This window comes from Ischnura elegans, chromosome 2 (genome assembly GCF_921293095.1).
Source record: "Ischnura elegans chromosome 2, ioIscEleg1.1, whole genome shotgun sequence".
NCBI lineage: Eukaryota > Metazoa > Arthropoda > Insecta > Odonata > Coenagrionidae > Ischnura > Ischnura elegans.
This window is the reverse complement of record NC_060247.1, coordinates 30,835,157-30,849,604: the sequence shown is the minus strand read 5'-3', so window position 1 is coordinate 30,849,604 and position 14,448 is coordinate 30,835,157. Positions and strand designations below refer to the sequence as shown.

At 36.1% G+C, this 14,448-nt stretch overlaps 2 protein-coding genes across 4 annotated transcripts in view; one reads left to right on the top strand and one right to left on the bottom strand.

Moving 5' to 3' along the window:
* LOC124153524 (short-chain dehydrogenase/reductase family 16C member 6-like) overlaps positions 1–14,448 on the top strand; it is a 139,300-nt gene that overhangs the window by 122,935 nt on the left and 1,917 nt on the right. For 2 of the 3 annotated variants that reach the window (XM_046526744.1, XM_046526746.1), the window contains exons 2-6: positions 8,654–8,810; positions 8,902–9,009; positions 9,366–9,653; positions 10,491–10,738; positions 11,982–12,107. In XM_046526744.1, the coding sequence (XP_046382700.1) occupies positions 8,654–8,810; positions 8,902–9,009; positions 9,366–9,653; positions 10,491–10,738; positions 11,982–12,107 (927 nt within the window). Of the gene's footprint in view, positions 1–8,036; positions 8,162–8,653; positions 8,811–8,901; positions 9,010–9,365; positions 9,654–10,490; positions 10,739–11,981; positions 12,108–14,448 lie in introns of those variants that run through there. The other variant, XM_046526745.1, reaches the window with a different exon arrangement.
* Positions 193–5,633, bottom strand: LOC124153525 (EF-hand calcium-binding domain-containing protein 1-like). Its single transcript, XM_046526747.1, has 3 exons — positions 5,331–5,633; positions 3,589–3,795; positions 193–676 (listed from the first exon to the last, which is right to left on the bottom strand). The coding sequence occupies exons 1-3, from the start codon at positions 5,448–5,450 to the stop codon at positions 377–379; spliced, it is 627 nt and encodes a 208-aa protein (XP_046382703.1). The 5' UTR covers positions 5,451–5,633; the 3' UTR covers positions 193–376.

Below are 14,448 nucleotides of genomic sequence, written 5' to 3'. Positions count from 1 at the left end.
TGCGCCATTCGGAAACTTCATTCGAATATTCTGAGTAAATACTGTAACGCTGGCGGAAGGAGAAACCCTTTTTTTCAATCAGGCCCTCCAAAAATCATTATGAACTTTTTGCTTATTCACATGCCTTATATTAACATATCTGATAATAAAGTAATACTAACGTCTCAAATTCCCTAAAGGTAAATTTGCTCATCTTTTTTCAGTTTATTTATTATTGCTTGCAATATGAATGCGAATATAAATTTTAGCCACTCGCCGTTCTGAACCAGACACGGCTCCCATCATTTTATGCATATATCCTTGATAATTCTCTAGATTTGAACAATGGGGGATTATCTTTTGCTGTCCCCATGGAATCGGGAGTAGTTTGCCTTTATTAATAGAAGGAGGGAGGCGTTTCTGCGAGGGCGGTCGAGAAGGTGTCCCTGGCGTAGCGGTCCGGTAAGCATTGGCCCAGAGTCTCCATCAGCAGTGGCTCTTTGCTGACGCCCTTGCGAAATTCGGCAAGGTTGATGGAGCCGTCGTTGTCTTGGTCGCAAAATTTGAACAGCAACTCGACGAGGTCCTTGGCCCCTTCGTCCGCGTCCTCATCTGACGGGGCACGAGTGATGCACAGACGAAGTAGATTGTACATGGTTCCCCGGGTGAGTTTTTTCGCTTTAAAGATGTCGTAGGTCTGCGGGGAACAAGTTTTTTTTCTTTTATCGCGTGAATTATACGGTAAAACTCTTTGTGATTTTCAAATTTTCTTATATAACTGAACCAGTGATGATTCGATTCCAAACGCTGATTCTCGATTCCACTGATTCTCGGGCACGGAATCGGATTCCAGAATCGATCGACTTAAGTCAATTCCAATTCCATCGATTCTAAAAAGATAAATATTTTGAAAATTGACTTTATATTTGGGACATAAAGGTCGCCACACATCTGAAAAATTGTGCACTCTACATTTTTAAGTTAACAATTTACGTCTGAAACAGTGAAAGTGTTTATTATTTTATTAAATCTGAGGCTACATTGCAACAATAATAATTCGCTATTTTTAATGAATATAATTTTTGGGCAACTTAATTGTCTTTGCTATTTTATTCCATGCAATTCTTAAATCTTAATGACAACAATGCTACTGACAAATCAATACCCCACCTTTTTGTACGGATAAGAATCGATGGAATCGGAATCGAGAATCTGGAATCGGTTCGACTCATCCCTAAATAAACGCATTGAATTATGACATAATTTACCATCATCATCAGGCAACTTGGCATTAAAACTGAAAGTAATTTCGTTAATTTTCGTTTCGGTTACTTTTCAGCGGTTTTTATTTTTACGTGTAATCTAAAAATAAAAACCACTGAAAAGTACCTGAAAAATATTTAAGATTTTCGGTCAGCATTTTCTTTTAGGTGCAGCATCAACAGTCATTACTAAGATTAGTTTTTTAGAACTCTTCTCTAAATTTTCTCTTATCGTCTGATCTTTTAACACCCACATAATCATTCTGCTTTACTTCCTTATTCGCCTGCTGTATCAACCGTGGCCTAGGAATAGAAGGATCAACAATTTTGCTATTTCCACATGGTAATTTGTTGAGACCGACCATTGTTTCGTTACAGAGTAACATTATCAAGGTGAATAATGCAGGTAAATAGCAGACATATACTGCTATATATAATGTCAATTTACCTGCATTCTTCACCTTGATAATGTGGGCCATAGCCACCTATAGAGGGCCCGCGGAAGGATCGCCCAGGATCGCCTTTGGAGATTATGTTGTTAACGTTACGTCTCACCATATTCCATGGATTTTTTGTGGTTAAGTAGGTGAAAATGAGTTTTTGTGAATAGTGAAGTTTCCGGTTACTCTGTAGCGAAACCATGGTCGGTCTCAATAAATTACCGTGTGGAAATAGCAAAATTGTTGATCCTTCTATTCCTGCGATTATGGATTTCCACCAAGTTACGCCTGCTCCAATTAATTATATTAACCGTGGCCTATTTCTGCCGTCCTTCCCTTCCACCTGTCCTTCAACGATAATTTTCTCTATACCACCGTGTCTCTTAATGTGGCTAATTACATTGCCCTACTTTATATCCAAGTTTCTCAAAAGACTTCTCTGCGACACCTCCTAGAACTTCAGCGTTACTCATATGGAGATGAGGAATCTATTTAACCTCTTACAATCAACATCTTAAACAGCACTGAGAGCGATCTGACTTTTAATAGTAAAATCAAATTTATCGACCTCAGTGATCACTTTAAGATGAACTCTTATTATTTAGTATCTTTAAAAATCCATGACATGGTATTTCTCAGCTCTATTGTGAACTCCTATTAAGTGATCACTATGTATGGCATGACTGTTGTAACGAAGTTCAACAGTTATTTTTTTGATGACCTTCCATGTTGGATATTATATCTTCCCTTTAACAGAATTAGCTTTTGTATAGTGAAATAACATTTATAAGTCTTGATATGTCGGTTTTTAGGCCATTGGACGGAAAAGTTTGTTGGGAGCTTATCGCACTCGCGTAAATATCTTTCGGCCTCTCGCGGAGAATTGCGTAAGTTTTTGTGGCTGCATCATTGAACTGAAAACATTGGCACTGGTGTGGCCCGTTAGCGTTTAAAATCTTCATTGAAATGGATCGTCCAAAATTTTCTTGTTTTCTATTTTTAGAATTCAACATATAAAAATATGCTTCATACTATACGTTTCGCGAAACGGCGATGTTAATCCGGTCTCACGATGAAATCAAAAATTTATATGAAACTTTCCCATTACTCTCAAACGGCAGATTACTTTCAATTCCAAATATCATCAATGCAATTATTGTTATGACTTACTTTAAAAATTTCACGCCGTAGCTGTGAAATAAATGCTCGAGAAAACTTAGTTTTACCAAAATTCAATCCTCTCAATAGCCTTCTTAACTATTTAGGTTTGAAAGGAAGGGTAGGTGTAAAAGCTATGCACTTGCGGGCGGAACAGCGAGAAAATTTAACCGCCTTTTCATTTTGAATCTGTATTCCTCTATGAGATCGATCCCGTCTCTTGAGGATTTTATGGGCAGATTAACGACCATATCCTAATATAACTTGAGTCGTAGAAGATTATATTTTTTCTTTGAATGTCTTGCCTTTTTCCATGAATTTTATAATATTTTCTTGACGAATTCCTTGCGCTAACGATGACCTTGATTTGATTGTTCCTTATGCATCTGACCGCCCTACTAAATTAGTACAACTCACTAACCCTTTAATTATTTTTATACGATGACTGCATTAAAATAAAGCTCAAGTAGTACTCAATTCCGACCATATGTTTCTTGAACGTTATTGATCACTTTCGCTCTTTCTGAATATTAAATGGAAATCTTAATAGAATTGAAGAACTGAATTTGGTCAGGTCTACGGTAGATGATAAATTTTAATTGAGACGAACTCTCATCAGAAATATGCTGGGTTAATGATTTGGCAGTCAGCAACTGTCAACGAATAGAGAACTACTAGTTTGCCAAGCTATTTAAAGAATGAGCCTTCTCGAAAGGTTTTTAGGGTGATAGCCATAATAAACATCTTACCGAGAAGCAAAAGTCTGCTTGTTCCTGTTGAGATCCTCGGAGGTAGATGCCCATTCCTCGGATAAAGGCATTGATGGATATCCAATTGGCTTCATCTCTGTCTAAGTTTTCATAAATTCTGTCATTCATACTGGAATCAGTCATATCCAGGGAGTTGTGAACGAAGACCTTGAACTTCCCTCTATCGAAACTAGCACCGTCTTTCATCTGGATGAAGAGAAATGACAAAGCGTTTGTAAGGTTTTTTGTATGTTTGTGTTAAGCGGTGTATTAAAGAGGTAAATTCACATCTGCGTGATTCAAATCAATTACTTTTTCCGAGTGATATAAAAAAAGTTTTGCCATCTAGGATGACAACTTATGTGGTTAAAAATGAGAGGGGTTAGAATGGAGATAATTCAAACCTCATATTATTTTATTACGTATCAAAGTATTTATTTTAAAGCTTATTAATTATTATTATTAATTAATAGCCCTTATTAATGGCTGTAACTAAATTTATGCGGAAAATATTATATTTGGGTGCAATGGCAAAAATTTATTGTTACATTCTTTGAGATGGTCCCTGGAAAACCGCAATGAGAGGAATTCCAATGTTTCTGAAGACACTAGATGCGATTGAACGGCAAAAAATTACAACTCTGGTCTCAAAGTATTGCTGCGCATATTAATTAAGAGGTATAGAAAGAAAAATTTTGACACATTGCCGTCTTACAAGTCGTAGTCATTAAAGTACACAGTGATGTCAAATGTTCCAAAAATTGAACACTAGGCATTAATGGGCGAAATGAACATCTTTTTCTAGATATATAAGTCGGCCGTTTTTCATTCACTAAGGGAGCGTGTTAGACTATTAGGTAGAGAGTTTGGCTGATGATCGAAGAGTTGCGGCTGAAGCCCTCGGACACCCTCAACATGCCCCCAACCCTGAATTAGTAATATTTAGACGCCCGAGGCTAAGTCAAAGATAGGTGAGGTATACTCTCACCTATCCAAGCCAACCCTCGGGTCGAATCAGTGTGTGAGAGGACGTGATTTTACCTCAGTTATAACATTCACTTCGCTACCTTGGTTTGACAAGGTTCTAACTGACATTTTTGCAAAATTTGGTGTTTTCACTCAAGGTAATTAAGTTTATGTTTCTCTATGTGTTGCACCGGTTTTTATTCCTCTATGTAAAATAATAACAGATTTAGAACAGTGACAAAGATCCAACTGATAGGAGAAAAAACTAATATTTGGTGTGACAAGGTTCTAACTGCATTCTACTTATTTTATTACTCATATAAACATGTAAAAAAATAAAATAAATAACATATTTTCTTATAGTAATAATTACTAGTGTATCTAGTGGATCACTAGTGTATGTGCCAAAAATCAAAAATAAATTCCTATTAATAATAGAAATAGAGCAGTTTAAAACTTTGACAAGGTTTTTCTCAAAACCAGCTGATGGTCAGTTAGAACCTTGTCAAACCAAGGTAGCGACTTGCTAATCACTCGAAATTTGAGTCGATGTCGTCCCAAAAATTTTTATCGTGATTCTAGTGGTATGACGAAAATTAAATTACTATTTTGTCAACATAACATTTACGTCATTTGGAAAGAGTCTGAAACTGCGTTTGAGCTGATAATTTAGCCGTTTGTTCTGAGCAAATATTTCAACGCTGACGGTGAAAGAAACGCATTTTTACAATCAGATCCTCCAACAGTCATGATGAACTAGCCTTATCTTAACATACCTGAGAATAAAGTAGTGCTAATGTTTCCAATTCCCTAAAGGTAAATTTGCTCGTCTTTTTCAGTTTATTTAACAGCCTAGAGTATCTGTTCTTCACGCGAGCCTCGTCGAAAGGATCCATTAATTTTCCGTTTAACTGTACTAATTCAAATATCACTTGTAGGTGCAGATGAAAATTTGAAGCCTAGGATGTGTGTGAGTTCATTAGCTCTCGTTTCATCAGGGCAGATGAATGCCAATGGTGCCAATCAAGTTTGACAAACTTGGTATTTAATTTATTTATTACATCTAATTGCTGCTTACCACTGCTGTTACTGTGGATACCAGTGGAAATTATTTGTATTTCGTTCAACACATTCATCATAAAATGTCGCTGTAAGTGCGTTTTATTATTGAGCTGTGTTTTGGTTGATAGTCGGCTTATCATTTTCGGCTAATATAGTTTTGACACATACTCAGAAATCCCTGATCAATTTAAAACTTCACGGTAAGTGCTTATTTCGTCACCATTGCATTTCACTTTGTGATTATTTGTACTATTATGTTTTATTTTGTTAATTAATGTAGTTAGTCTCCATCCATTTATCAACGGACTTGAAAATTTTAGCTTTGAAATAAATTTCGTCATTGATTAAATTGAGTAATCATTTGGACTGTGTAATTGATCCTATTATTAGCCCGCAAACTTATCCCAAACCACTAACATTAAACTTGCTCATCGATGTATCATAATAAACAGACTCGCTCACCTGGCTGTAACCTTCCTAATTCCATTGCTCATTCACGTCATTTAGAACATGACATGCCGTTTTATTAATTAAATTTTATCCATAGTTTCATTTATTTAAAATCTGACATCCAAAATGACAGTGAAAGATTATATACATTTAAATTAAACCCTAAAATTCAACAAAAATATGTTTCCAAATGTATCCAAACAATTTAAAATGGCCACTTCAGTCAAGTACTGTGTTGACGGTGAGTTACTCTCGATCGAAAGTCGGAAATCATTCGAGTATATAGTAAGTATAGTTATACAACCGCACTTTCAATTGTCTCTCGATATTTACGTTCGGACGCAGAGTTACGCAACGTAACGTTACACAATCCCCATGAACCTCTCCAGCTCTTGACCATGACCTATTTGCCTCGGATGTCACGCAGGCCTTTAATACAAGCATTTTTATTCACACTTCACAATTTCCACAACAGTCAAGAAAAGGCTTCAAATTGAAATGTGCATGTCCTCTGCTAGATGAAATATCTGAGTTCATGATTTGTACTTTTGCTAAGAATACTTCCTGAGGTTCTCTCAATCTTCGCAAATTATTAAATCACCAATGAAATAGATAAATAAATGAGGCTGTAAGATGCCGATAAAGCTACAAATTTAGACATCTATATGCAAAAGTAAATATATGAAATAGATTCTATTGATGCCTTATCCTCGATACTAACAAAGCAAGCCATGCTGAATATAAGGTTTTAAATTGTCTTACTTTCGATGTCAGTATTTTTAATCGAAGTACGATGCCGTATTGAATGGATAAATAGGTACCCGCCGTAATTATCCATGTTGCTATAAAAAACCGGATTCTAGTATTACGCCTACTTTAAAACGGAGTGAAGTATTCTGAAGACCTTTTACACAGCCAAATATTCAATCGATACTAGAAATATTTCAATGCAACATAGAAAAATCATCACCGACGCAATATTACGGTAACTCCGATTTTTGGTCCTCCCAACCCGCGGCACACGACAAGTTCGGTTATTCTGAAACTCAACTTCAAATTGTTTTTATCTCGCATCGAAGAATTACAAATCAAATGAAAATGTTACGTTTTAGGGCTGACTTACTGAGTGGGACCTTAGGTCTAATTTGGGTGCTCTAGTGTTCCAGTGGACGAAAATATTTTTAGATTCATCCATTTATGAGTGGATATTAGTTTTTCAAAGCAAAGCTTTCTATATTTCTTGTGTTGTTTAGTTTATTTTGCAAAATATGCCTTGATTTTTGATTTATTTCCGATATATTATGTTAGAGATTATTTTTTATGATAGAAAAATAAAAATATATATTAAAAAGAAATGTGTTTAGGATGCGGTAGGATGTTTAGGATGCTATATCAGGATTTCCCCACGAGCATAAAATAATGTGGCATTTATGCAAATAATTTATGTTTAAACTAAGTTTTTCATAGCTCTCGTCTAATTTTCTCAAGAGTTAATTTATTTAACTTAATCCAACTGTAACTGGGGGCAGGGGCGGATCCAGGATTTCTTTCTGGGAGGGGCACAAGCAAGGCCGTATCCAGGATTTTGTTCAGGGGGGGGCACAAGGACACCTCGTCATACAAAACGAACGAAATGATAATGGGACCGTATTAAAAATCTAGCATATTTTTAAGGGTCTGGGGGGGGCACGTGCCCCCGTGCCCCCCCCCCCTGGATCCGCCTATGACTGGGGGAATATTGCAGAAACTGAAAACATTTTGCTTCAGATACCATTCTACTATCAATTCATCTTCTATTTCTCCTTTCTCTTTCTATAAGGTCGTTATAAATTCCACAGGGATCTGAAAAGAACTTTTTTAGCAGTAAATATATTAGTATAGCACGGAGAAAGTTCATATTAAATTCTGACCTTGGCATACCGTTCCACAAACCGAACCATACTTACCGCGTCATAGGCGGACAGGGTACGCCATACGATTGTCACATGTCATTATTCATGTCAACGTTCTGTTTGAAAAGGAGAGATGAGGGAAACTTTCATTTCACTTTCGCAATCATCGGTGAGAGATGCCTGGGGCAGTCGATCAATTTTTTGTAAGTCCTTTTGTCTCTTCTTCAGTATTTAACGCTCTATGCAAATGTTAAATAGTATTGCCTTGCTCTAAATGAACATATGTAGGGGTGAGTGAAAAGTGGCACGGCATCGTGTTGTTAATGTTTTAGTGACGGCCAACGAAAGAGAAAGCCCCAAAGTTGACTCTCTAACTCAGTCGGCACTTCGTGCTGAAAGCGAGTTGTGGAAAGTGAGGTTGTGAGCGCGGAAAGTACACATTTCTCCGAGCTTGTGGTGATCTTAGGTAATTCAGCATTTCGTGCAGTCTTACCTCTGTTCCTGTTGACCTGTGTTGTTCTCGTTTCCTGTGATGATTTGTTGTTCTCTGGTGTTTCATTGTGTCGACGTTACGAAGCGGTATATATATATTTCATTTATCTGCCTATTTTTGCACAATTCTTTGGACCTTACTTACCTAACGGAAAACCATTTAAGGTGGCTTTGTTTATATAAGTCATTGTTTTGTTTTGCAGAAAAGGCGGTAGCATGCTGCTGAAGGTGTATACACTCTGTATATTGCTGTTGGACGGGATGAGTTTTGTTATTAAATTTGTGATGCTACTCCTGAATGCCTTGTACCAGTTGGTGATTCCTCCTGTTGAAAAGTCTGTTGAAGGGGAAATAGTTTTGGTAAGTTTTCATTTCATGTCGTTGTTTTTAGAATTATAGGTGTCCGACTTTTTATTGATATTTTAAAAGTAGCTTTGCATCTTCTCTTCAGATCACGGGTGCTGGCCATGGCATCGGGAGGCAGCTCGCGTTCAAGTTTGCCAGTTTAGGGGCCACTGTAGTTTGCTGGGATATCAACCCAACTGGGAATGCTGAGACTGTGAGCAAGTATTCTCGTTTATTGTTTGAAAGTGAATCCTCCTAATTTACTACAACAATTCAGTATAAAAATTTTGAATGAAAATGTGGACTAAAACTCATTGGAATTTAACTAAAAACAAACCAGTTGAGACCTGTCAAGCTCTTCTCGTCGTGTTTCCATGCACATATTCATACTTTAAATTATACTTCACGACTATTTTTGCCTTACAATTCTTCTAGCCTATATTTTTTTATTGATGCATGATCCAGAGAGAAATATGTTGTATTAAACAAAACAATACAAATTTTTCTTGTATAGCAGTCATGTACAGAATGTTATCTATTAAGCATGAATAATTGTATCCTAAATTGTAGGTTTCATTGATAAATGAACGACATGGAAGTCAAGAAAAAGTTTCCAAACAGTCTCAAGCTGGGCACCAAAATGGTACCTACATTGCCCCAAGGAAAGCCTATTCATACGTCTGTGATGTCTCAAAACGAGAAGATGTTATGCAAGTTGCTGCCAAAGTGAAAGCAGAAGTTGGAAATGTGACAGTTGTGATAAATAATGCTGGAATAATGCCTTGCAAACCCTTTTTGTCTCATGGGCAACAGGAGGTGCAGCGGCTGTTTGATATAAATGTTATGGCTCATTTTTGGGTAAGCATCATATGAAGAAATATCCTTGATATTCCTATCCATGGTTATATGGAAGAGAACCTAGTCCATCCGATAGAAGCTTGATTTATGCTGGTATTTCGCCACTTTCAAAATTGTTGCTGGTATTTCGTCTTTCAAAATTGTTGGCAATGACTGTGATGAGCCCTTACTCATCCTTTTATTCCCTATGTATACAATAAAATATTTGCACACTCCAGGAATAGCACTGAAAAGTTATGCATTCAAGAGATCAGTGGTGGAATTAGAGGGCTGGGAGTGACAGGGGTCATGACCCTCTCCCTTAAATTTTATCAAACTTTATTAATTTTCATTAGTCAAATAGTATTTTTATCCTTAATTGTCGAAAATTGTCAAATCTTATTTGTTATGAAGAATAAAAATGAAATTTTTGGCTCCAAAATGCGTAAATTGTGGATATTTAAAAACATTTTACTCTGGAGAATGCCTCTCCCTCATGGAGGTGTTCCTTACTCCCCGGATGCAGGTTGTGACCCTGCAAGTTTGATGCGTATGGCTAACAGTCCTAACTACCATTCATTTCCTGATTAAATTTTTGTTTGCTCGAACACCAAAGTTGCTAGTGGCAACTTCAGTAAGCCCATTTTAATATGCAGTGAATGACAACACATTTTGTGGCCAACCAGAGAATCCTTAGTTGTAGTATTCATATTCCTATCCATAAAATTTTTGTTGTCTTCAAACTGAAATAAGTATTATGTTTTCATTTTTGTTTTTCGTCATAGTTGCTCTCACACATGTTATGTATAATACATGTTACACATTATGCCATCTCTCCTTTTTCCTGCGGTTTATCAGGTTCTTGAAGCCTTCCTTCCATACATGATAGAACATAACCATGGGCATGTGGTCGCCCTCTCATCAATGGCTGGTATTTGTGGCCTTTCAAACCTTGTGCCTTACTGTGCATCCAAGTATGCAGTTCGTGGGATGATGGAAGCCATGTCAGAGGAGCTGAGAGAAGAAGGGAGAGGAACAGATATTAAATTCACTACAATATTCCCATTCATTGTGGGAACAGGTCTTGTACAAAAGCCTAAGCTAAGGTAAGTAATATTTATCATTATTTCATGGATTGACTTGGTAACTGCCACTGAATCAAAGCAAGTATTCAATGTCCGAATTCTAGTAAATTTTGCTAGCTGTGTGCTGTAGTGTGTTTCTGGCAAATTTTAATCTTTGTATTAGCTCTGTCTCTCTTCATAGCCTTGGTATCATTCTGGTTCTTTTCCTGGCTTTTTCATCTGTCAGCTGTTAATGGCATGACATATTTTTGTTTTATTTTTTCTCATGATGTGGCGTGAAGGTTTTAGTTAAATTAGTCTCATTGAATCCATCAGATCATCAAATTGTGGCTCTATTGTGCAATACTTTGTCAAAATATTTTTAACCTTCATTGTGTGCTGACTGGCTGATGGCTTTGTTGACTGGCTAATTATAGTTTAAACATGTTTTTAAACTTTCAGTCCCTGTAATATGCCAAATGATCATACGTGGCGATCTAGGGATGTTGTTTTATGTTTGAGAGACTTGCCTGAATGATCGAGAATAGATTGATGCATCATATCTGTTCTGGAATAATACATCAAACAATCTGAAATTGATAGAATCCTCCCAATTTAAATGGATTCAGGAGTTGTTGAACTGAAGTTTTGAGCTATTCTGACCGTGACTCTAATCTTGGAAAGTTTATCAACTACCACCGAAACAAATAATTAACTCCTGACCTGGCTGAAATCTCAATATAATTTCTTCTGTGAATGGTAGAGTAGAGTACTCTCATGAGAATTTTGATTAAGTTATCCCATCACAGTACTATAATTTGAAAAGTTGTGGCCTATGTCTGCAGAAAAACCTATTTAATTGCTTAAAGAAGGCAACTTATAAGACACTTGGTGTCTTTGCTCCCATTGAATTAGAATTTTATGGAGAAAAAACTTGCTTAAGATAGGGGTAGAATGATGCCATTACCAGAAAGTAGCCATTGACATGCAATCGATTTTTTGTATTGATTCAATATATCATTTCTCTGATAATAAAACCCACAAAAAGTACATAAGTTAGTAATAAAATATTGCTCTCTTAAGAATAATATCAACTTCCACAGAATTGGGTCTTTAGGGATAAAATATTTACGTAAAATAAAAAAGGATATCTTCCCCCCCTGAGACATATTTAGGATTTGGTGCAATAGGTACATAAAAGTATGGCATACAAAAGTGAATACTATGGCATATAGTGAGTGTTTGCCATAATTTTGATCTGATTCCATTGTTTATTCGTAATTAGGTTTCCCACCTTATTGGGTGTGGTTTCTCCAGAAGATGCTGCAGGAAAAATTGTGGAAGCCATGAGGAGAAATTATGTTGAGGTCTCCATTCCTTCGATATTGATGTACATGAACAATTTTGCCAGGTATGTATTCATGTATTTAGAAGAATTATCTATGTTCAAGCCATTTTTTTAATGAGAAGTATTAAAAAAAAATAATTGGTACAAACTACTGAAATAATTTTGATAAAATTCTACTCAAAACTTTTAAAGAAAATAATGTGTGTTGCATACTTTGACTAGATAAATGTTATGGACTCATTCATTTTAAGCCCTTTTTAAAACGTCACTAGACAAACCATCGTGCGAACGATCCACAGAGAAAAAATCATTCGCCTTGACTGGGATACGAACCCGGATCCCCCGATTTCCAGTCGAGTGCTTTAGCCAGTTAAGCTACCGAGGCGTCATTCTTCCCAGTGGATATTTTCGGACACTACTGGACAAGGTGTAACTGGACTGCTGAGCATATGATGCCACAAGCAGTCCAAATCCTGGTCAAGGCGAATGATTTTTTTCTCTGTGGATCTTTCGCACGATTGTGCATTGCGGGTGACTCCCGCAAAAGTTATCACCGCGGCTAGTCCCGGTATACTTTAAACTAGACAAACCATTGTTAGATTTTGAAATTCAGACAGTGAAATGAAAATAATTGATTTCGAATCAGATCTGATGATTGATGTCAGGAGGCAAACAGGAGCCGTAACCAACAAAAAAGTGGAACTGGTCCATCGTTAATTGTTATATATGTTTTGTGCATCAGATTATGTTCATTCTTTTTTAGAATTATGAAATATGGGTGAAAATGTATAAAAGTAAAATGTTTAGTGTAAAAGTATCCATTATGAAGACAAAAATATCAACAGCCAACTCTGTGCACTCTGCAACTTCTCATCGGCCTACTTAGGAGGACCTAGTCCTTTCAGTTTGATGGTCCTGTGTGTTTTAATTATTTCCATTTTATTTTTTGATACCCTTTAATGGTATAATTTAAGTTATTCTATGCTTTTTTCAAATCATAAATGTTTAGTTTGCAATTATTTGTTTCATAAAAAATGTGTAATCTAGTAGGCCCCTTTTTCAGACTTCAGTGAAATCTACTTTTTGTGATTTTCACTTATAAGTATGAATATTATATGCATACACATAATTACAATATATTTAATATTATTTCTAAGATAAACATGGCAATAACTGGATAATAATTATTAGCTCTTTGTTATTAGTACAATTTTGACTGGTACGTAGCAATCATAGGTGATAACTCCAGATCATCATTTCTGTGTTTGAAATTTTATTATTGATCATGGCATAATTAATACACTTTATATGTTTTTTTTGCATCATAGATATTTATTCATAGTTTTATTTTATTTCAACATCATCTGATATGTCTTTCCAACTTTCTCTTTTGAGTTATTGTTGGATAAGTGGGCACTAATCTTTTTCAATCAATAATTGGAGGTGGTAACTCCTATTCTGAATTGAAAATTGATATATGTCACCATTAACTATTCTCTGTGACCTCTTTGTATATTGATCAAGTGTTGAAAGCAGAGATATCAAGCTTGCCACCTAAGAAAATACTAAATTATCTGTAAAATTGCAATTAGACAGCAGTCATTTTGCTTTGGTAGTAATGGTACTTACCTCAGCTACAGGCTTCCTCACATTATACATAGCTACAACCTTTGGTAGATTTATAGAATTTTTACCTAAACTTCTGGTTTGGTATGGAATAGCAAGTATTTGAACAATTTATTTTAATAACCTTGCCAGAATATAAGAGTGGTGGCACTTGTAGAATCTTCAAAATGTTAATTTCCTTTGACCCATGATTTCCAGTAACTTCAATTTGATTTTTAAAATTGGCACCGATGAGATTTGTTTCCTCTTTTTGAAACATTCAAAATTTCCATATGCATGAATTATCTTGGGTCATTTTCCTCCTGTTTGAAGCATAGTTTTTTGCTGACAGACTCTTGCTGGAGTTCACCATTGGACTTCACTCATCTTTCACATAATGTGGATATCATGGTACTTATGGAACCATGGTACATGGAACTAATTGTTAATCTTATCATAGGTGGTGCTCCAATTATGTACACTGCTATTTATGTACAGTGGAACCTCGTTAAAGCGAGTACGGGCTATAGCGAGACCCCCGCTATTACGAGAGATAGCCGATGCACCGTCAATTGATCCTATAATAAGCATGTTAAAAAATTCGTTTTTACGGGGCCCTTTTGGTATTGGCTCTCGCCATAGCGAGAGTTTCACCGCCGGAAAAACTAACACCAAGACTCCTTAATCTCTGTAATTGCTAGCGATCTGTTAGAAATGAAGTTAATGGAGTGCTCAGTCTCAAATTTATGTGGTAAACTGTCGTTCGATAAATAAGTAGTTAATTTTGGTGAAAATAATG